Source organism: Coregonus clupeaformis, chromosome 11 (genome assembly GCF_020615455.1).
Source record: "Coregonus clupeaformis isolate EN_2021a chromosome 11, ASM2061545v1, whole genome shotgun sequence".
NCBI classification, from domain to species: Eukaryota; Metazoa; Chordata; class Actinopteri; order Salmoniformes; family Salmonidae; genus Coregonus; species Coregonus clupeaformis.
Genome location: NC_059202.1, coordinates 37,222,071 through 37,246,084, shown reverse-complemented (window position 1 = coordinate 37,246,084; position 24,014 = coordinate 37,222,071). Strand labels below are relative to the sequence as shown.

The 24,014-nt window shown below is 42.2% G+C and overlaps 1 protein-coding gene and 1 non-coding gene across 2 annotated transcripts; both read left to right on the top strand.

Annotated features, from left to right (window-relative positions):
* Positions 1-2: 2 nt before the first annotated feature.
* Positions 3-23,621, top strand: thop1 (thimet oligopeptidase 1). The gene is made up of 14 exons (XM_041889640.2): positions 3-126; positions 1,171-1,377; positions 4,774-4,922; positions 5,471-5,578; positions 5,814-5,916; positions 6,250-6,407; positions 6,745-6,880; positions 7,478-7,620; positions 16,875-17,098; positions 20,009-20,210; positions 22,219-22,405; positions 22,579-22,707; positions 22,858-22,994; positions 23,234-23,621. Exons 1-14 carry the CDS (start codon positions 114-116, stop codon positions 23,393-23,395), a joined length of 2,058 nt encoding a protein of 685 aa, XP_041745574.1. The 5' UTR covers positions 3-113; the 3' UTR covers positions 23,396-23,621.
* LOC121577486 lies at positions 5,961-6,097 on the top strand. Its single transcript, XR_006002637.1, has one exon. It is a non-coding gene; the product is annotated as a small nucleolar RNA SNORA16B/SNORA16A family (small nucleolar RNA).
* Positions 23,622-24,014: the final 393 nt, after the last annotated feature.

Sequence of the window (24,014 nt, the reverse complement as noted above, 5' to 3'; positions counted from 1 at the left end):
GCTGTGATAACTAGTGGAAACCTCAGTTGTCAAAACCCCTAATCGCTGTATTGGCATCGTCAACCACAGACTGTAAAACTCTCCGCGAACGTTGCTTCTCAGATTTCTGAAATATGGCACCGACAGGTGAGTCTTTACGAAATTCATCCAAATTACATTAGCTATTTTATAACACTTCATTGTCAAATGAATAAACTCAACGTTTTGCATATTCGATCGTCAGTCTGTGCTGGACTTGCTAACGGTTTCTGGTTTTCTGAACACTAACGCGTTAACGTTAGTTATCTTGCAAGTGTGGTGGCTGATTTAAATTGGTTAGCTAACGTTAACCTTATTTAACAGAACATGTATTGCACGCTATTAAAATGTTGTGTTTGTAGCAAGCAAGCACATCTCTGCAGGTTCATCTTATCTAGCTAACTAACCAGCTTAGCCACCCACTAAAATGATTGTTAGTTAGCTAGCTACAGCATACATCCAGTGCATCCGTCCCATTCAGCTAGCTACCTAGCCAGATATATCAAAAGGCGCGATTACAAGTTGGCAAGAATCCCACTGGCGCGTTTTGATAATGAACCTGAACCTTCCAAATGTTACAATATAACTAACTACAAGCTACGTCAGCAGTACTGACAATGCCCTCTGTTACATTGACTGGCTAGCTAGCTAGATTTTCAGTAGGGAGGATGACAGCCGCCTAATTAATTAAACGATAGTTAGCTAGCTAACGTTAGCTAATTTTGTTAGGTAAGCAGTGCTGAACCTCAAAGTATCGCTGGATTAGCTACTACTATGCACATCCACATATATAGTTTCCATAGATAAAATAGTAGAAATGTCAACACTATTACTACTATCACGGGTTGACATTTGCATACGGCCTATTGGTTGCAAGTGTTTAAGGGCAACAGGGAACTGTTGCTAGCTAGTATTTTCATGGGGTGTAAAACTGTAGTTTTGACTGTACATCTAATAGTACATCAGCCACAGTATCTTCTCACCACGTGAGCAGTGCTGATGCTCAAACTAGGCATAGTTTATAGCACATGCCGCCATACTGAAACAAGCTATGTCCTTATAACGTGTACACTTCCTCACGGTTCAGTAGTTAGTAGGCCTTTTCCAAGACGAACCATCCAACTCGTGACCATTCCTTATTTCACCCCACAGGAGAGGTGGCGTCTGGCAGTGGTGCGCGAGTGTGTGCTGACAACCGCCTGCGCTGGGACCTGACCCCCGAGCAGATCCATCAGCTCTCGGATGAGCTTATTGACAAGACCAAAAAGGTGTACGACTGTGTTGGGGCCCTGGACCTGGCCAGTGTTTCCTATGAGAACACCCTGAAAGCCCTCGCTGATGTAGAGGTGGAGTACACTGGTGGGTGAGACCCATACTCCAAAATGCCACCTTTCTTTAACCCCCTTTCCTCTATTGTGACAGTGAATTGAAATTACTGAATTGAGGTCACAGCAGTACGGTGAAAATACGGTGTCAACCTCTCCAGTCATTTAAAGAGCCGTCTGCCATCAAGGAAATAATTAGAGGGTCGGAGGGATATTGAGTGTATGTGACTTGACAAGTGCTTCCCAACAGGTTTCCCCTATAATTTCCTCTATATAACAACCTATAGGTTGATTAGAAATCCAGGGCTTAAAAACAAAGGTATCATTTTACGCTGATGGTTCATGTTTTCTTTGAAATCCACAACTTGAATCCCTCCACAGCCTCATAGAGGATCTAGATACATTTTCTAACCTCTCTGGATTACAACCAAATTATGACAAATGTACTATATTACGTATTGGATCACAAAAAAATACAATTTTCACATTACCATGTAGTTTACCAATAAAATGGTCTGATGGTGATGTGGATATACTCAGAATACATATCCCAAAGGAAATAAATGATCTCACTCCAATACATTTTAATAGAAAGTTAGCAAAAATAGATATGATCTTGCTACCATGGAAAGGTAAATACCTGTCAATTTGTGGAAAAATCACCCTGATTAACTCTTTAGTATTATCCCAGTTGACCTATTTGCTTATGGTCTTGCCTATGCCTAGCGAACAGTTTTTTTTAAATTATATGAGAAAAAAAGATTCAATTTTATTTGGAACGCAAGCCAGACAAAATTAAACAGGCCTATTTATATATTGAATATGAATTCGGAGGACAGAAATTATTAAATATTAAAGCATTAGACCTATCACTAAAAGCTTCAGTCATACAAAAGTTATACTTAAATCCGAATTGGTTCTCTAGCAAATTAGTAAGATTGTCTCACCCAATGTTCAAGAATGTCCTTTTTCCCTTTATTCAGATTACAACCTCTCACTTTCAGTTATTTGAAAAGGAAATCATCTCCCAAATATCACTATTTCCAAAACAAGCCATAGAAAGTTGGTTGCAATTTCAATTTAATCCTCCAGAAACGACAGAACAAATAATGCAACAAATATTGTGGTTAAACTCAAATATACTAATTGACATTGATTTTTTTTGACGAAATGTTTAAAAAAGGTATAATCTTCGTAAATGATATCATCGGTAGGACTGGTGGAGTTATGTCGCACATGCAGCTAACAAAAACATATGGAAATGTCTGCTCTACCCAAAATTACAACCAAATAATTGCAGCCTTACTGCAAAACTGGAAGAGGAAAGTGGAAGGGGGAGAAAGTAAGGAACTTGTCTGTCGGCCCTGCATTAAAGAACATAATTGGTTAAAGAAAACTGTGATAAATAAAAAAGTATACCAGTTTCATTTAATAACCAAAGGATTGACAGCCGTCCCATATAGATTGCGAAATAGTTGGGAGGAGATTTTTGACGTACCGATCCCATGGCATAGTGTTTATGAACTGATACGCAAAACGACACCGGATTCAAAACTTAGAATCTTTCAATTTAAATTATTATATAAAATTCTTGCTACCAATAGAATATTATTTATATGGGGGATACAATCTTCCCAGCTCTGCAGATTTTGCTGCGAAGAGACAGAATCACTAGATCATTTGTTTTGGTACTGTCCATTTGTAGCTTGTTTTTGGACACAGGTCCAGGAATGGCTAAAGGATTGCAATATTTACCTGGAGCTAACCTTGCAGATAGCATTACTGGGTGATCTGAAAAGTCATAGTCAATCGATCAATAATATAATAATACTTTTAGCAAATATGTTTATTTTCAATTTACGATCTGTAGAAACAATGAGAATAGAAAGGTTCAGAGCTTTTGTAAAACATCACAATACAGTTGAAAAATATATGGCAAATGGCAAACCTATATGGCTGGTGTTAAGAGATAGATGGGAGGTGTTGAATGGAGTTGAAGGATGGGACTAATAACAACTAACAACAACTAATAACAAGATAACTAATAATGTAAGCATACTGTGTCCATAATAACTATATAGGTTGTAGGTTGGGAGCTTTTGTGAAGGAGCACAGAAAGATATGGCATATAGAAGCAAACCGGATGGACATCATGAAAATGATCAGAGAGGTTGAGAGTAGAAGAAGTTCAGGAGAAAAAACAAACAAAATATAATTATTGTAAAATTGACTGTGTCCATAAAATGTATATAGTCAGTATAAGCTGGAAGTAGAGGCCTAAGCATTGTTGTTCACTAGTTTACTCCAATTAGGGAAAGGGTGGTGGGGTTGGAAAGTAATAAAGGGGAATATATATATATATATATATATATATATATAAAAACATGGGGATTGGAAGTGATGCAGACAATTACATTGATGGAAGTTACAATCTATCTGCAATATTAAGCTGATCTACCCCCTTTAAAAAAAAAAAAAAAAAAACATATAGGTTGATTCATAATTGGTGCATTTGTACAGTAGAACCATATACTCATGTAAAGAAGGCAAAGAACAAGTCCTTGCACTTTGTTGGTAGCTGATGGGCAGGTTTCACAAAAAACTAAACTAAGGATACATAATCAGTTCAGTCCAAGGCAACCACACCTAGCATCTACTCCACTGCCATTGTAAGCGATGGGGAAAAGTCTGAGTTGGCAGGAAAGAGGTATGCAATGGTATAGACAAATCAGCACTTTTTACACAAAGACTAGCTGACCAGCCTATGCTCACCACAATAGTGTTTTGGGCATTGTTTTGAAGCCAGGGCAAAGGCAGTGGACCCTGGGCTGTAGATGTTACATCAGGCAGTTGTAGCCTTTCATAAACCCAGAGCAGCAAAATATATTGTACAAAATAACATGTTTTTATACTCGCTTTCCTGCCTCATCATTTTAGGCCTTTTGTTACCTGTTTCATCACAATGCACATTCCCCAAAACATGAGCTTATGTTTCAAACAGAACATTTTCACATTAGACTGGATTTATAAACTACAGGTGGGTGCTACACATTGGTAATGGATGAGGTGAGTTCCAGTCTTTCAGTACGAAAGCACTCTGAGCACTGAAAAAGCCCAATATATATAATCATCGTCATGATACAGTGCATCATGATACAGTTGCTGACTTTTTTTTATAGTGAGGAATGTTATTTTTTTCATGATCGTGTTTTGCAAGTTACTTTTCTTCAATTGCTTGTAAATGTTTTATGTTTTTATTGCATTGGAATTGTAAATATTGTGAGTTTGTATGATTCTGTGCAGGGCTCCCTTTAAAAAGAAGCCTTGGTCTCAGGGGGATTCCCTGTTTAAATAAATAATAAAAATCACATGCAAAGAAAATGACACTCATAACACCTGCTCACGCTTGCATTTTGACATGTTGTTCCAGTTGAGCGCAATATGCTGGACTTCCCCCAGCACGTGTCCTCCTCCAAGGACGTGCGCACGGCCAGCACCGACGCCGACAAGAAGCTGTCAGAGTTTGACGTGGAGATGAGCATGAGGGAGGATGTATACCAGAGGATCGTGGCGCTGGAGGTGAGGAGGAAGAGGTCAATACAGAAGGTCCATCTCAATAGTCTAAAGTGACTTCCTCTCCTCATCTCTTTACATCGACATTTGAGTCATTTAGCAGATGCTCTTTTCCAGAGCGACTTACAGTTAGTGCATTCATCTTAAGATAGCTAGGTGGGACATCCACATATCACAGTCATAGAAAGTACATTTTTCCTCAATAAAATAGCTATCAGCAAGGTCTGAGCTAAAAAGGGAAGAAAAAAGTCATTTGATTTATTTTTCATCTGAAGTCTGCCCTGATCTGAAAACACACTCAGTGGATGTGCTTTCGTCTGCCACTTCATCAGATCAGTACAGCTGATAAATACTTTGAGGGATCAGGACTAATAAAGAAGGGGAAAATACCCTTTGGCCTGTTGAGATAAACCGATAGATCTCTGTAGGTGAGGCCTGTATGTTTTCAAATGTTATTGCCTCATCATGTTGTCTTTAGAATTATCCTATGGCTAAGGCAAAGGCTGGGTGGAGTATCGTTCTCATCACCCGAGTTCTGCTTTCCGTCCTCACAGGGGAAGGTTGACGCTGACACGCTCACTGATGAATCCAAGAGGTACATGGAGAGGCTCATCAAGCTGGGCCAAAGGAACGGCCTCCACCTGACCAAAGAGACACAGGATGTAAGGGACTTTACTGAAAGGTTTTAAATTCCAAAGCTCATACTCTGATTAGACCTTGGTTCAAATACTATTTGACATCTTTCCAATACTGAGCGATTGCTTTAGCCTGCCTGTAGTGGTTCAGACAAGCACAGCTAAAGTATCAGAAAATATTTTAAAAAGTATTTGAACCCAGCTCTACCTCTGATCATTAGGGTCATTGTCAACCCATTGTCTTACTTCTATCTCAAAATAGGAAGTCAAGAGGATTAAGAAGAAGCTGAGCAACCTGTGCATTGACTTCAACAAGCACCTGAACGAGGACACCACCAGTCTGGTTTTCACCAGAGAGGAGCTGGGTGAGTTCATAGGCTATAGATTTGGTCTGCAATTGGATCATTGGTCAGGCACTTATCAAAGCAGTCCCTGTTCTTTTGTAGAAGTCACGGGTCAAAAGAATGCCAAAAACATCACTTTCACCGACGGTCACTGTGCAGTTCGACAGTAACTGATTTAGTGACATTAAGGGGAAGGACGCTTGGAAATGTTGATGTCTCTTTCTTGGCCATATGAAAATCGAGCTAGTTTTCAGGTTTCCAATTTGATTGCGTAAAAAAAGAAGCAACAAGCGCTGGATAATTGAAAGCAAATCCAGAAATATGACTTCCGACATGTATGACGATGCACTTTAGGCGGTCTCCCCGAGGATTTCCTGAGCTCGCTGGAGAAGGACGGGGACAAGCTGAAGATCACCCTCAAGTACCCTCATTACTTCCCCACCATGAAGAAGTGCTTCATCCCCGAGACCCGTAGGAAGCTGGAGGAGGCCTTCAACTCTCGCTGCAAAGAGGTGAGCCATGGTCTGTTCTGTGTGAGACAGAGATGCTATCCGGTATTGGGGAGAATTGGGTACACTTCCGTAATAATAAAAAAAAAATACATGGCAATGACCAGAGAAAGTACTTGAAACAAGAAAATCAACGAGCCCCCTCAAATAAAGTTGAATTGCTGCACGGAAATGTACGTTTAAGTTTATTTCAGCCAACATGTATGATAGACAACATGTTGGTTGGTGGTGCGTTTCAGCTCCACATTTTGTATTTTCTCTGAGCACCAATGATAACCTGAAAAATGGTCCCCTGGAATGAATTTCAGATTCCACCCTGTGTAATTTTCTCCTGGTGTAGGAGAACTCTGCCATCCTGAAGGAGCTAGTGCAGCTGAGGGCTCAGAAGAGCTCCCTGCTGGGCTTCACCACCCACACTGACTTTGTCCTGGAGATGAACATGGCCAAGTCTGGCAAGAAGGTGGCCGGCTTCCTAGGTGGGTGTTACTGATCGAGATCGGAGGGGTTGAGGAAGGAGTTCGTACAACTCATTGAAAGGTTGTTATTGTTCGTGGTTCCATTTTCAACTGACCAGTGTACAATTTGGCTAGTTGTTTGTGGTTGACTATTGTTAGCTGCAGAGGCTGTTGTCCATTCTATCAGAAACAAAGTAATATATGTGTAATAATTAAACCCTAACTTGCTCCAGGGGCACTGTAGTACTCTGGCTGATCCTGTAAAACAACACATTTCACTGCACCTATCCGGTGTATGTGACAATAAAACATTAGTTTTTTGTGTGTGCTGCAGCTGCTTCACTATACTCCCCTGGCCGTAACCACCCTGTTCTATTTTAGGGAAAGTATTGATGTCATATTGTTTGTTGAGGGCATTGCTCACACACAACTATGCATTAACAAACACAACTGCTACAACACAAAATGGTTCACATTGCAAAAAATTGTACAACAATGCACGCGCAATTACACACACACTAGTTACCACCCCTCTGCTCCAACCTGTGTCTGTCTTTCGGAGGAGACACATGTCCTTTGTGTACCTTTTGACAATAAGGTAATGTTCCTCTTTTCCAGAGGAGCTGGCCCGTAAGCTGAAGCCCCTGGGGGAGGAGGAGCGCAGGGTCATCCTCACACTGAAGGAGAAGGAGTGCCAGAAGAGGAACCTGCCTTTCAACGGCGAGCTGCATGCCTGGGACACGCGTTACTTCATGACCCAGGTAGAGAAGAGGGAAAATACAGTGTCTGTTACGCTCAGTGACCCAACAGTCATTTATTTAACACACACATAAATACATCGCTGTTGGATGATATCAGAGTTTCAGAATGCAAAGATTTAAAAAAAACTTTATTTAACCAGGTAAGCCAGTTGAGAACAAGTTCTCATTTACAACTGCGACCTGGCCAAGATAAAGCAAAGCAGTGCGATTAAAAACAACAACACAGAGTTACATATGGGGTAAACAAAACATAAAGTCAATAACACAATAGAAAATCTATATACAGTGTGTGCAAATGTAGTAAGTTATGGAGGTAAGGCAATAAATAGGCCATAGTGCAAAATAATTACAATTTAGTATTAACACTGGAGTGATAGATGTGCAGAAGATGATGTGTAAATAGAGATACTGGGGTGCAAATGAGCAAAATAAATAACAATGTAAATAACAATATGGGGATGAGGTAGTTGGGTGGGCTAATTACAGATGGGCTGTGTACAGGTGCAGTGATCGGTGAGCTGCTCTGACAACTGATGCTTAAAGTTAGTGAGGGAGATAAGTCTCCAGCTTCAGAGATTTTTGCAGTTCATTCCTGCCATTTGCAGCAGAGAACTGGAAGGAATGGTGGCCAAAGGAGGTGTTGGCTTTGGGGATGACCAGTGAGATATACCTGCTGGAGCGCAGACTACGGGTGGGTGTTGCTATGGGGACCAGTGAGCTAAGATAAGGCGGGGATTTGCCTAGCAGTGATTTATAGATGACCTGGAGCCACTGGGTTTGGCGACGAATATGTAGTGAGGGCCAGCCAACAAGAGCGTACAGGTCACAATGGTGGGTAATATATGGGGCATTGGTGACAAAACGGATGGCACTGTGATAGATTACATCCAATTTGCTGAGGAGAGTGTTGGAGGCTATTTTGTAAATGACATCGCCGAAGTCAAGGATTGGTAGGATAGTCAGTTTTACGAGGGCATGTTTGGCAGCATGAGTGAAGGAGGCTTTGTTGCGAAATAGGAAGCTGATTGTTCTGTTGTATTGCCCCCCAATCCCCAAAACACGTGTAAATATTGGACTATAAATTGTGCCTTCCTGTATTATACTTATGTTAAATTGTTTATTATATTCTACTGAGCCATTAACTTTATGTTTGTATTCTTATCTTTTAAGAATAGCCTATATTTATTTGTGTATATATATGTGTGTGTGTGTGTGTGTGTGTGGGTGTGTGTGTATGTATGTGTATATACAGTGGGGGAAAAAAGTATTTAGTCAGCCACCAATTGTGCAAGTTCTCCCACTTAAAAATATGAGAGAGGCCTGTAATTTTCATCATAGGTACACGTCAACTATGACAGACAAAATGAGAAAAAAAAATCCAGACAATCACATTGTAGGATTTTTTATGAATTTATTTGCAAATTATGGTGGAAAATAAGTATTTGGTCAATAACAAAAGTTTCTCAATATTTTGTTGTATACCCTTTGTTGGCAATGACACAGGTCAAACGTTTTCTGTAAGTCTTCACAAGGTTTTCACACACTGTTTCTGGTATTTTGGCCCATTCCTACATGCAGATCTCCTCTAGAGCAGTGATGTTTTGGGGCTGTCGCTGGGCAACACGGACTTTCAACTCCCTCCAAAGATTTTCTATGGGGTTGAGATCTGGAGACTGGCTAGGCCACTCCAGGACCTTGAAATGCTTCTTACGAAGCCACTCCTTCGTTGCCCGGGCGGTGTGTTTGGGATCATTGTCATGCTGAAAGACCCAGCCACGTTTCATCTTCAATGCCCTTGCTGATGGAAGGAGGTTTTCACTCAAAATATCACGATACATGGCCCCGTTCATTCTTTCCTTTACACGGATCAGTCGTCCTGGTCCCTTTGCAAAAAAACAGCCCCAAAGCATGATGTTTCCACCCCCATGCTTCACAGTAGGTATGGTGTTATTTGGATGCAACTCAGCATTCTTTGTCCTCCAAACACGACGAGTTGAGTTTTTACCAAAAAGTTATATTTTGGTTTCATCTGACCATATGACATTCTCCCAATCCTCTTCTGGATCATCCAAATGCACTCTAGCAAACTTCAGACGGGCCTGGACATGTACTGGCTTAAGCAGGGGGACACGTCTGGCACTGCAGGATTTGAGTCCCTGGCGGCGTAGTGTGTTACTGATGGTAGGCTTTGTTACTTTGGTCCCATCTCTCTGCAGGTCATTCACTAGGTCCCTCCGTGTGGTTCTGGGATTTTTGCTCACCGTTCTTGTGATCATTTTGACCCCACGTGGTGATATCTTGCGTGGAGCCCCATATCGAGGGATATTATCAGTGGTCTTGTATGTCTTCCATTTCCTAATAATTGCTCCCACAGTTGATTTCTTCAAAACAAGCTGCTTACCTATTGCAGATTCAGTCTTCCCAGCCTGGTGCAGGTCTACAATTTTGTTTCTGGTGTCCTTTGACAGCTCTTTGGTCTTGGCCATAGTGGAGTTTGGAGTGTGGCTGTTTGAGGTTGTGGACAGGTGTCTTTTATACTGATAACAAGTTCAAACAGGTGCCATTAATACAGGTAACGAGTGGAGGACAGAGGAGCCTCTTAAAGAAGTTACAGGTCTGTGAGAGCCAGAAATCTTGCTTGTTTGTAGGTGACCAAATACTTATTTCCACCATAATTTGCAAATAAATTAATTAAAAATCCTACAATGTGATTGTCTTGATTTTTTTTCTCTCAATTTGTCTGTCATAGTTGACGTGTACCTATGATGAAAATTACAGGCCTCTCTCATCTTTTTAAGTGGGAGAACTTGCACAATTGGTGGCTGACTAAATACTTTTTTCCCCCACTGTATATACCGTATTTTCCGCACTATAAGGTGCACCGGAGTATAAGCCGCAGCAGCTAAATTGAATGATGCGTACATATATAAGTCGCACTGGACTATAAGCCGCAGGTGTTTTAATGTTTAATTACCATATGTAAGGGTTCGTGCACAGAGGGGATTGTCGGGAAAGAGACAAACTGTCTCGCTCTCGTAATGTCTGTCTGTCTTGCTCTCTTTCTGTCTCTCGTTCTGTCTCTCGTACCACTCTCGGTTCCACTTTTACTTTTGCACGCTACCTGTCTCACTCTTTTCCGGCCTCCAGCTTTTCCTGCTGGAGCCCGCCGCTTAAAGGTGGGGGGCGCGGACCTGTCATAGAGCCCATAGAGTTAAAGTTGGTGGACTGTAACCTGTAAAATCCATAGATTTAGGAGGCCTTCTAGTGGCCGTTAGCTGTAAAAATTCATAGATTAGCCGCACCGTTATATAAGCCGCAGGGTCGAAAAATGGGGAAAAAGGCGCGGCTTATAGTCCGAAAATTACGGTATACAGTGGGGAGAACAAGTATTTGACACACTGCCGATTTTGCAGGTTTTCCTACTTACAAAGCATGTAGAGGTCTGTGATTTTTATCATAGGTACACTTCAACTGTGAGAGACGGAATCTAAAACAAAAATCCAGAAAATCACATTGTATGATTTTTAAGTAATTAATTTGCATTTTATTGCATGACATAAGTATTTGATCACCTACCAACCAGTAAGAATTCCGGCTCTCACTGACCTGTTCGTTTTTCTTTATATAGGTAACGAGTTCAAACAGGTGCAGTTAATACAGGTAATGAGTGGAGAACAGGAGAGCTTCTTAAAGAAAAACTAACAGGTCTGTGAGAGCCGGAATTCTTACTGGTTGGTAGGTGATCAAATACTTATGTCATGCAATAAAATGCAAATTAATTACTTAAAAATCATACAATGTGATTTTATGGATTTTTGTTTTAGATTCCGTCTCTCACAGTTGAAGTGTACCTATGATAAAAATTACAGACCACTACATGCTTTGTAAGTAGGAAAACCTGCAAAATCGGCAGTGTATCAAATACTTGTTCTCCCCACTGTATGTGTATATATATATATATATATATATACAGCTCTGAAAAAAATTAAGAGACCACTGCAAATTTTTCTTAAATCAGCATCTCTACATGTATGACAGCCATTCTATTCCAGTGTCTGTTGAATTCCAACACAGGCACACCTCATTCTACTGAATGAGGTACTGATTAGGTGATCACATTAACCAAATCTTATTTAACGAGGAAAAGTATAAAAACCACTGCTGTGGTCATCACTATCCTTTTGCAATAGGACCAGCTGGATGGCAAAAACAGTGCTAATAGTACCTCAAAAGTAATATTAATCAAAAAATAACTATTGACCATGCCAAAATAGTTGAAAAGGAAAGTTTTGAGTGAGGAAAATAAGGGTTCATTTCTGGCTTTACTGGCAGAGGGATACAGTGAGCGTCAGGTTGCTTCCATCCTTAAAATTTCAAAGTCGGTGGTTCATAAGAACAAGGTCAAGCAGCAGACATTGGGGACAACAAAGCTACAGACCGGCAGAGGGCGAAAACGACACTCTACTGACCGGGATGACCGCCAACTCATTCGAATGTCACTCAACAACCGTAGGATGACATCAAGTGACCTACAAAAAGAATGGCAAACGGCAGCTGGGGTGAAGTGCACGGCGAGGACGGTTCGAAACAGGCTCCTAGGGGCAGGGCTGAAGTCGTGCAAAGCTAGAAAAAAGCCCTTCATCAATGAGAAGCAAAGAAGAGCCAGGATGAGGTTTGCAAAAGACCATAAGGATTGGACCGTAGAGGACTGGAGTAAGGTAATCTTCTCTGATGAGTCCAATTTTCAGCTTTCCCCAACACCTGGTCGTCTAATGGTTAGACAGAGACCTGGAGAGGCCTACAAGCCACAGTGTCTCGCACCCACTGTGACATTTGGTGGAGGATTGGTGATGATCTGGAGGTGCTTCAGCAAGGCTGGAATCGGGCAGATTTGTCTTTGTGAAGGACGCATGAATCAAGCCACGTACAAGGTTGTCCTGGAAGAAAACTTGCTTCCTTTTGCTCTGACATTGTTCCCCAACTCTGAGGATTGTTTTTTCCAGCAGGCCAATGCGCCATGCCACACAGCCAGGTCAATCAAGGTGTGGATGGAGGACCACCAGATCAAGACCCTGTCATGGCCAGCCCAATCTCCAGACCTGAACCCCATTTGAAAACTTCCGGAATGTGATCAAGAGGAAGCTGGATGGTCACAAGCCATCAAACAAAGCCGAGCTGCTTGAATTTCTGCGCCAAGGGTGGCATAAAGTCACCCAACATCAATGTGAAAGACTGGTGGAGAGCATGCCAAGACGCATGAAAGCTGTGATTAAAAAATCAGGGTTATTCCACCAAATATTGATTTCTGATCTCTTCCTAAGTTAAAACATTAATATTGTGTTGTTTAAAAATGAACATGAACTTATTTTCTTTGCATTAATCGAGGTCTGACAACACTGCATCTTTTTTGTTATTTTGACCAGTTGTCATTTTCTGCAAATAAATGCTCTAAATGACCAAAAAAAATTTGGGAATTTGGGAGAAATGTTGTCAGTAGTTTATAGAATAAAACAAAAATTTTATTTTTACCCAAACACATACCTATAAATAGTAAAACCAGAGAAACTGATAATTTTGCAGTGGTCTCTTAATTTTTTCCGCAGCTGTATATGTGTATATCCAATCAAATCTAATCAAATCAAATTGTATTGGCCACATGCGCCGAATACAACAGGTGCAGACATTACAGTGAAATGCTTACTTACAGCCCTTAACCAACAGTGCATTTATTTTTAATAAAAATAGTAAAATAAAACAACAACATAAAAGTGTTGAGGGAAAAAAAAGAGCAGAAGTAAAATAAAATAACAGTAGGGAGGCTATATATACAGGGGGGTACCGGTGCAGAGTCAATGTGCGGGGGTACCGGCTAGTTGAGATAGTTGAAGTAATATTTACATGTGGGTAGAGTTAAAGTGACTATGCATAAATAATTAACAGACTAGCAGCAGCGTAAAAAGATGGGGTGGGGGGCAGTGCAAATAGTCCGGGTAGCCATGATTAGCTGTTCAGGAGTCTTATGGCTTGGGGGTAGAAGCTGTTGAGAAGTCTTTTGGACCTAGACTTGGCACTCTGGTACCGCTTGCCGTGCGGTAGCAGATAGAACAGTCTATGACTAGGGTGGCTGGAGTCTTTGAGAATTTTGAGGGCCTTCCTCTGACACCGCCTGGTATAGAGGTCCTGGATGGCAGGAAGCTTGGCCGCAGTGATGTACTGGGCCGTACACACTACCCTCTGTAGTGCCTTGCGGTTGGAGGCCAAGCAGTTGCCATACCAGGCGGTGATGCAACCAGTCTGGATGCTCTCGATGGTGCAGCTGTATAATTTTTTGAGGATCTGAGGACCCATGCCAAATCTTTTCAGTCTCCTGAGGGGGAATAGGCTTTGTCGTGCCCTCTTCACAACTGTCTTGGTGTGTTTTGACCATAATAATATGATAGTTCGTTGGTGATGTGGACACCAAGGAACTTGAAGCTCTCAACCTGTTCCACTACAGCCCCGTCGATGAGAATGGGGGCGTGCTCAGTCCTCTTTTTTTCCCCTGTAGTCCACAATCATCTCCTTTGTCTTGGTCACATTGAGGGAGAGGTTGTTATCCTGGCACCACACTGCCAGGTCTCTGACCTCCTCCCTATAGGCTGTCTCATCGTTGTCGGTGATCAGGCCTACCACTGTTGTGTCGTCTGCAAACTTAATGATGGTGTTGGAGTCATGCCTGGCCATGCAGTCATGGGTGAACAGGGAGTACAGGAGGGGACTGAGCACGCACCCCTGAGGGGCCCCTGTGTTGAGGATCAGTGTGGCAGATTTGTTGTTACCTACCCTTACCACCTGGGGGCGGCCCGTCAGGAAGTCCAGGATCCAGTTGCAGAGGGAGGTGTTTAGTCCCAGGATCCTTAGCTTAGTGATGAGCTTTGAGGGCACTATGGTGTTGAATGCTGAGCTGTAGTCAATGAATAGCATTCTCACGTAGGTGTTCCTCTTGTCCAGGTGGGAAAGGGCAGTGTGGAGTGCAATAGAGATTGCATCATCTGTGGATCTGTTGGGGCGGTATGCAAATTGGAGTGGGTCTAGGGTTTCTGGGATAATGGTGTTGATGTGAGCCATGACCAGCCTTTCAAAGCACTTCATGGCTACAGACGTCAGTGCTACGGGTCGGTAGTCATTTAGGCAGGTTATCTTAGTGTCCTTGGGCACGGGGACTATGGTGGTCTGCTTGAAACATGTTGGTATGACATACTCAGTCAAGGACATGTTGAAAATGTCAGTGAAGACACTTGCCAGTTGGTCAGCACATGCTCGGAGTACACGTCCTGGTAATCCGTCTGGCCCTGCGGCCTTGTGAATGTTGACCTGCTTAAAAGTCTTACTCACATCGGCTACGGAGAGCGTGTTCACATAGTCATCCGGAACAGCTGGTGCTGTCATGCATGCTTCAGTGTTGCTTGCCTCAAAGCGAGCATAGAAGTGGTTTAGCTCGTCTGGAAGTCTTGTGTCACTGGGCAACTCGCGGCTGTGCTTCCCTTTGTAGTCTGTAATAGTTTTCAAGCCCTGCCACATCCGACGAGCGTCAGAGCCGGTGTAGTACGATTCAATCTTAGTCCTGTATTGACTCTTTGCCTGTTTGATGGTTCGTCTGAGGGCATAGTGGGATTTCTTATAAGCGTCCGGGTTAGAGTCCCGCTCCTTGAAAGCGGCAGCTCTACCCTTTAGCTCAGTGCGGATGTTGCCTGTAATCCATGGCTTCTGGTTGGGGTATGTACGTACGGTCACTGTGGGGACGACATCATCGATGCACTTATTGATGAAGCCAGTGACTGATGTGGTGTACTCCTCAATGCTATCTGAAGAATCCCGGAACATGTTCCAGTCTGTGCTAGCAAAACAGTCCTGTAGCTTAGCATCTGCGTCATCTGACCACTTTTTTATTAACCGAGTCACTGGTGCTTCCTGCTTTAGTTTTTGCTTATAAGCAGCAATCAGGAGGATAGAGTTATGGTCAGATTTGCCAAATGGAGGGCGAGGGAGAGCTTTGTATGCATCTCTGTGTGTGGAGTAAAGGTGGTCTAGAGTTTTTTTTCCTCTGGTTGCACATTTAACATGCTGGTAGAAATTAGGTAAAACGGATTTAAGTTTCCCTGCATTAAAGTCCCTGGCCACTAGGAGCGCTGCCTCTGGATGAGCGTTTTCCTTTTGACTTATGGCCTTATACAGCTCATTGAGTGCAATCTTAATGCCAGCATTGGTTTGTGGTGGTAAATAGACAGCTATGAAAAATATAGATGAAAACTCTCTTGGTAAATAGTGTGGTCTACAGCTTATCATGAGATACTCTACCTCAGGCGAGCAAAACCTTGAGACTTCCTTAGAATTGGATTTTGTGCACCAGCTGTTGTTTACAAATATACACAGACCGCCACCCCTTGTCTTACCGGAGTCAGCCGTTCTATCCTGCCGATGTAGCGTATAGCCCGCTAGCTGTATGTTGTCCATGTCGTCGTTCAGCCACGACTCGGTGAAACATAAGATATTACAGTTTTTAGTGTCCCGTTGGTAGGATAACCATAATCTTAGGTCATCCCATTTATTCTCAAATGATTGAAGATTGGATAATAGGATTGATGGGAGAGGCAGTTTACTCGCTCGCCATTGGAACCTTACAAGGCACCCCGACCTACGTCCACGATATCTCCGTCTCTTCCTCATGCGAATGACGGGGATTTGGGCCTTGTCGGGTGTCTGTAGGCTGTCCTTCGCGGCCGCCTTGTTGAAGAAAAAATCTTCGTCCAATACGAGGTGAGTAATCGCTGTCCTGATATCCAGAAGCTCTTTTTGGTTATAAGAGACGATGGCAGAAACATTATGTACAAAATAAATTACAAATAACGCGGAAAAACACACATAATAGTACAATTGGTTAGAGGGCTGTAAAACGGAAGCCATCTTCTCCGGCGCCATTCTCTATAGTGTATGTAAAACGGCAGCCATCTTCTCCGGCGCCATTATCTGTCTATAGTGTGTATATATATATATATATATATATGTGTGTGTGTGTGTGTGTGTGTGTGTGTGTGTGTGTGTGTGCATCGCCTATATTTATGCAAAAAGAATAACGGGATAATAAAAACAAATCTCTGTATTTTCTACTGCGGTGGTAGAGCTGACCCTGTGGGCTGTGTATTTGCCCTTGAGGGGATAAAAAACGTTTTAAAGTGTTTAATTGAATCTATTTCCTCTGCTCTGCCCCCCTGTAGGTGGAGGAGACCCAGTACGCGGTGGACCAGAACCAGCTGAAAGAGTACTTCCCCATGGAGGTGGTGACCCGGGGCCTGTTGGACATCTACCAGGAGCTGCTCAACCTCACCTTTGACCTGGTGGAGGGCGCTCCTGTGTGGCACGACGACGTCACCCTCTACTGCGTCAAGGACCGCACCTCAGGCACGGTGGTGGGCCAGTTCTACCTGGACCTCTTCCCAAGGTGAGTCGGAGGAAAGCAGAGGAGATCAAAAAGGGGCAAGGATTTTAAAGATTGCCGCCTTTGGTTTACTATTTTATTTTATTTAGCCTTTATTTTAACAGGAATTCATGCTGAGACCAAGGTCTCTTTCACATGTGCCCCCTGTGTACACATCAAACACATAAATATACACTAAACACATCAATATACATCAATATTCACATCAGTATACGCTATACACATCAATCTACACTATACACACCAATATACACATCCATATTTACTATACACATCAATATACACATCAATATTCACTATACACATCAATATTCACAATACACATCAATATTCACATCAATATACACTATACACATCAATATTCACATCAATATACACTATACACATCCATATACACTATACACATCAATATATATATATATATATATATATATATATATACTATACACATCAATATTCACATCAATATACACTATACACATCAATATTCACATCAATATACACTATACACATCAATCTACACTATACACATCAATATTCACTATACACATCAATATACACATCAATATTCACTATACACATCAATATACACTATTCACATCAATATTCACATCAATATTCACTATACACATCAATATTCACATCAATATACACTATACACATCAATATTCACATCAATATACACTATACACTGTACACATCAATATATATACTATACACATCAATATTCACATCAATATACACTACACATCAGTACTCACATCAATATACACTATACACATCAATATACACATCAATATACACTATACACATCAATATACACATCAATATACACTACACATCAATATACACATCAATATTCACTATACACATCAATATACACATCAATATTCACTATACACATCAATATTCACATCGATATACACTATACACATCAATATATATATATATACTATACACATCAATATTCACATCAATATACACTATACACATCAATATTCACATCAATACACTATACACATCAATATACACTATACACATCAATATTCACTATACACATCAATATACACATCGATATTCACTATACACATCAATATTCACATCGATATACACTATACACATCAATATTCACATCGATATACACTATACACATCAATATTCACATCGATATACACTATACACATCAATATTCACATCGATATACACTATACACGTCAATATACACTATACACATCAATATACACATCAATATACACTACACATCAATATACACATCAATATTCACTATACACATCAATATACACATCAATATTCACTATACACATCAATATTCACATCGATATACACTATACACATCAATATATATATATATACTATACACATCAATATTCACATCAATATACACTATACACATCAATATTCACATCAATATACACTATACACATCAATATACACTATACACATCAATATTCACTATACACATCAATATACACATCGATATTCACTATACACATCAATATTCACATCGATATACACTATACACATCAATATTCACATCGATATACACTATACACATCAATATTCACATCGATATACACTATACACATCAATATTCACATCGATATACACTATACACGTCAATATACACTATACACATCAATATACACATCAATATTCACATCAATACACAAAAAAGCAAAACAATGTGCTATGTACGATGAATGTTATGATATATCGATCTTTTATATGTGGTCCTCTGTAGCTCAGCTGGTAGAGCACGGCGCTTGTAACGCCAAGGTAGTGGGTTCGATCCCCGGGACCACCCATACACAAAAATGTATGCACGCATGACTGTAAGTCGCTTTGGATAAAAGCGTCTGCTAAATGGCATATTATTATTTATTATTATTATTATAAGGATTTGATCCTTTTTGGGAGGGGAAGAAATCTGTATTTCATTGCTCTGCAGAGTTGCAGTTTAATTTTGTAAATGAAGTTCAACTGCAATTAAAATAAAGAAAGAGCTCACCTTTGCTCGTCAACATTATGAGGGAGACAATAAAAAAATAAACTAGGGCTGTCAAATGATTAAAATTTTTAATCAAATTAATCAGAATTTTCAGTGGATTAATCATGATTAATCACTATTTGCAATTACACCTGAATCCTAACCATTTTTTTTCTGAAATGCATACCAAAAGATAAATAACAGGACACAGATACATAATTTTCATATTATGTCTGTTTATTAACACAGCCAAATAATGGTGTTTTAAATCAAGCTGAAACATACTACACACCATAATATTTGTCTTTGGCTGTGGCTCTTGACGGTGGCTTATAGAATGAGTCTTGAGACGCCACTTGCAAAACATCAAGGAAACCTGAGTCTTCTACAATGCTAATGGGTCTACAATCCTTTGCAATCCATTTTGCTATTGTGTTGGTCAAATTATCTGAGGTTGATTTTGTTAATTGCCTGCAAACATTCAGCGTGGTCTGGCGCAAACCACTTGCTGAATCTGACGGCCCAGCAAACGCATGTTTGGCGTTGACATGGTACTTCAAGCTTGAACAGCCCTGGTGAAATTGAAACTCCTTCTTACAAATCTTGCAAATAACCTTGTACTTGTTAACTGTACCATCATCATTCTTTTTATATTTGAATCCGTCAATAGGCCCACTTTGCTCACCTTGCTCCATCTCGCCTCTAGCTCCCAACCACTTTCCTGACCTGAATAATTTGTCACACTGCGCATGCGTGAAATGCGTTAAAAAAATTGACGTAATTAACAGCAAACAACTAATTAACGTCGTTAACGCGCTATTTTTGACAGCCCTAAAATAAACATATCAAAAGTTTTAGCCAGTCATGTTCAACAGTCATGGTGATTGTGTGTAACCCCCCCCCAGAGAGGGGAAGTACGGCCACGCGGCCTGCTTCGGCCTGCAGCCCGGCTGTCTGCTGTCGGACGGGACCCGCCAGATGGCGGTGGCAGCCATGGTGGCCAACTTCAGCAAGCCCACGGCCGACGCCCCTTCCCTGCTGCAGCATGACGAGGTGGAGACCTACTTCCACGAGTTTGGCCATGTCATGCACCAGCTCTGCGCTCAGGTGTGTGTGTGTGTGGTGTCATTACTAGTATACAACATTGTTCTGTTCCTAAGCACTGAAATTAATGTTTGTCTGAATAAACCAGGGGGGGCCAGTATGAACAATGTATGCACTCACTAATTGTAAGTCGCTCTGGATAAGAGCGTCTGCGAAATGACTAAAATGTCAAAAAAATTAAGGCATTTTAGTGTGATGGTTAATATATTTCCCACTCTGGCTCTTAATTTCCTGTAAAATCAACCTGAAAGAGTTTGTAAACAAGGACTTCTTGCAAGTCACTTTAATGCCTGAGAGGGCAGTGTCCTCCTCTGATTATTCAATCTAAAATATATACACTGCTCAAAAAAATAAAGGGAACACTTAAACAACACATCCTAGATCTGAATGAATGAAATAATCTTAAATACTTTTTTCTTTACATAGTTGAATGTGCTGACAACAAAATCACACAAAAATTATCAATGGAAATCAAATTTATCAACCCATGGAGGTCTGGATTTGGAGTCACCCTCAAAATTAAAGTGGAAAACCACACTAAAGGCTGCTCCAACTTTGATGTAATGTCCTTAAAACAAGTCAAAATGAGGCTCAGTAGTGTGTGTGGCCTCCACGTGCCTGTATGACCTCCCTACAACGCCTGGGCATGCTCCTGATGAGGTGGCGGATGGTCTCCTGAGGGATCTCCTCCCAGACCTGCACTAAAGCATCCGCCAACTCCTGGACAGTCTGTGGTGCAACGTGGCATTGGTGGATGGAGCGAGACATGATGTCCCAGATGTGCTCAATTGGATTCAGGTCTGGGGAACGGGCGGTCCATAGCATCAATGCCTTCCTCTTGCAGGAACTGCTGACACACTCCAGCCACATGAGGTCTAGCATTGTCTTGCATTAGGAGGAACCCAGGGCCAACCGCACCAGCATATGGTCTCACAAGGGGTCTGAGGATCTCATCTCTGTACCTAATGGCAGTCAGGCTACCTCTGGCGAGCACATGGAGGGCTGTGCGGCCCCCAAAGAAATGCCACCCCACACCATGACTGACCCACCGCCAAACCGGTCATGCTAGAGGATGTTGCAGGTTCTCCACGGCGTCTCCAGACTCTGTCACGTCTGTCACATGTGCTCATTGTGAACCTGCTTTCATCTGTACAGGGCGCCAGTGGCGAATTTGCCAATCTTGGTGTTCTCTGGCAAATGCCAAACGTCCTGCACGGTGTTGGGCTTTAAGCACAACCCCCACCTGTGGATGTCGGGCCCTCATACCACCCTCATGGAGTCTGTTTCTGACCGTTTGAGCAGACACATGCACATTTTGCAGGGCTCTGGCAGTGCTCCTCCTGCTCCTCCTTGCACAAAGGCGGCGGTAGCGGTCCTGCTGCTGGGTTGTTGCCCTCCTACGGCCTCCTCCACGTCTCCTGATGTACTGGCCTGTCTCCTGGTAGCGCCTCCATGCTCTGGACACTACGCTGACAGACACAGCAAACCTTCTTGCCACAGCTCGCATTGATGTGCCATCCTGGATGAGCTGCACTACCTGAGCCACTTGTGTGGGTTGTAGACTCCGTCTCATGCTACCACTAGAGTGAAAGCACCGCCAGCATTCAAAAGTGACCAAAACATCAGCCAGGAAGCATAGGAACTGAGAAGTGGTCTGTGGTCACCACCTGCAGAACCACTTCTTTATTGGGGGTGTCTTGCTAATTGCCTATAATTTCCACCTGTTGTCTATTCCATTTGCACAACAGCATGTGAAATTTATTGTCAATCAGTGTTGCTTCCTAAGTGGACAGTTTGATTTCACAGAAGTGTGATTGACTTGGAGTTACATTGTGTTGTTTAAGTGTTCCCTTTATTTTTTTGAGCAGTGTATTTCATATTATACATGCATGATATTTTTTATTCAGACTGATATGAACATCAAATTGTTCCAGTTTGATGTCTACTACTAACACCTCAGGATTAGTTTATTAACAGATCCCTGTCTCTCCTCTGTCTCTGCTGCTACCAGGCTGACTTTGCCATGTTCAGCGGGACTCACGTGGAGCGGGACTTTGTGGAGGCGCCCTCCCAGATGCTGGAGAACTGGGTGTGGGAGAAAGAGCCCCTGCAGCGCATGTCCAAACACTACAAGACGGGTGCCCCTATCCCTGACGACCTGCTGGATAAACTCATGAAGTCCCGGCTGGCCAACACGGGTGGGTCACTACGAAACAATGCCCTGGTTCCTTAATAGAACACCCCTTAACACCTTGTACACCAGTGCTGGAGGTTAGGTTATTGGGCTGTGGTCACCAAACAGACTCCTGAAGAACTACCTGGTTTACAGGTATCAGTGTGTTAAAGTGTTAACCCTCTCCCTCCCATGCAGGTATGTTTAACCTGCGTCAGATTGTCCTGGCCAAGGTGGACCAGGCACTCCACACCAAGAATGGCCTGGACCCGGCCGAGGAGTACGCCCGGCTGTGCCAGGAGATCCTGGGCGTGCCCGCATCCTCAGGTCAGAGACAACCTCAACCAATGAGCCAGACCACCATCACAGCTGTAGTTTGGTAGCCTGGTCCCAGATCTGTTTGTGCCATCTTGCCAACTCCTATGGTAATTGTCACAGCTTTTAAACAATCCTTTCTCTTTGCCATTGTGCCCATAGGAACCAACATGCCTGCCACGTTTGGCCACCTGGCAGGTGGTTACGACGCCCAGTACTACGGCTACCTCTGGAGCGAGGTCTACTCCATGGACATGTTCTACGCCCGCTTCAAGCAGGAGGGCATCATGAACCCCAAGGTTGGCACAGCTGAGCAATTTATTTACAATCTTATCTGTTATTTACAATGCTGTTTTTACACTTGACCATCTTCAGCTATTATCTAGTAATTGGTATCAGCCGTTATTGATTCTAGTGACTACCTGCAGCCCTGACTTTGGTTTTTGAGCTCCAAATGATTTCACCACGGCAGAAATGTAATTGTTTTTTGGCTAAGATGGCCTTCTGCTTAATGCCGATGTCTTTTTCCATCTCCCAGGTGGGGCTCGACTACAGAAACTTTATTCTGAAGCCCGGAGGCTCGGAGGACGCTGAACTGATGCTCAAGAACTTCCTAGGGCGGGAGCCAAAGCAAGAAGCTTTCCTTCTGAGCAAAGGACTAACGGTGGAGCTGGAGGCGGACACTCCATGTGCCTGTTGACCAATCACAACCAGCTTAGCGTAAACGTCCCCCAACCAATCATACACTTAGGACACGGGCACAAGGGACCTACATTTTCTAGAAAAAAAATGAAGACAAGAATTGATGAAGAGAATAATTTCACGTTTCCGCTGCTCTAGAGCAGTGTTCCCCAACCCTGGTCCTCCAGTACCCCAACAGGACACATTTGTGTTGTAACCCTGGACAAGCACACCTCATTCAACTTGTCAACTAATCATCAAGCCCTCAATGAGTTGAATAAGGTGTGTTTGTCCAGGGTTACAACAAAAATGTGTACTGACCAGGGTTGGGAAAAACTGCTCTACATGAAATATCACCCAGTTTCCCCCTTTTGTGCTGTGTTTTGAGTTGAGGTATGTTTTAAACTGCAATTGTATTCAAGTAAGGATGAGCAAAATACACTAACAAAGAATTGACTTGACCCTTTTGTCGGCATTTGTTGAATTCTGTCAGTTTTCTCAGAAGAAGTAGCTCTCCAGTTTCTGCAGAGCTGCAATATGTACTGTTCCTAGACCAGGGGCCATCAAACTCATTTTGGGCAGAATCTCTGACGATTCAGTATCCTGTCTGGTAAAACGAGGCGTAATACTAACTCCCC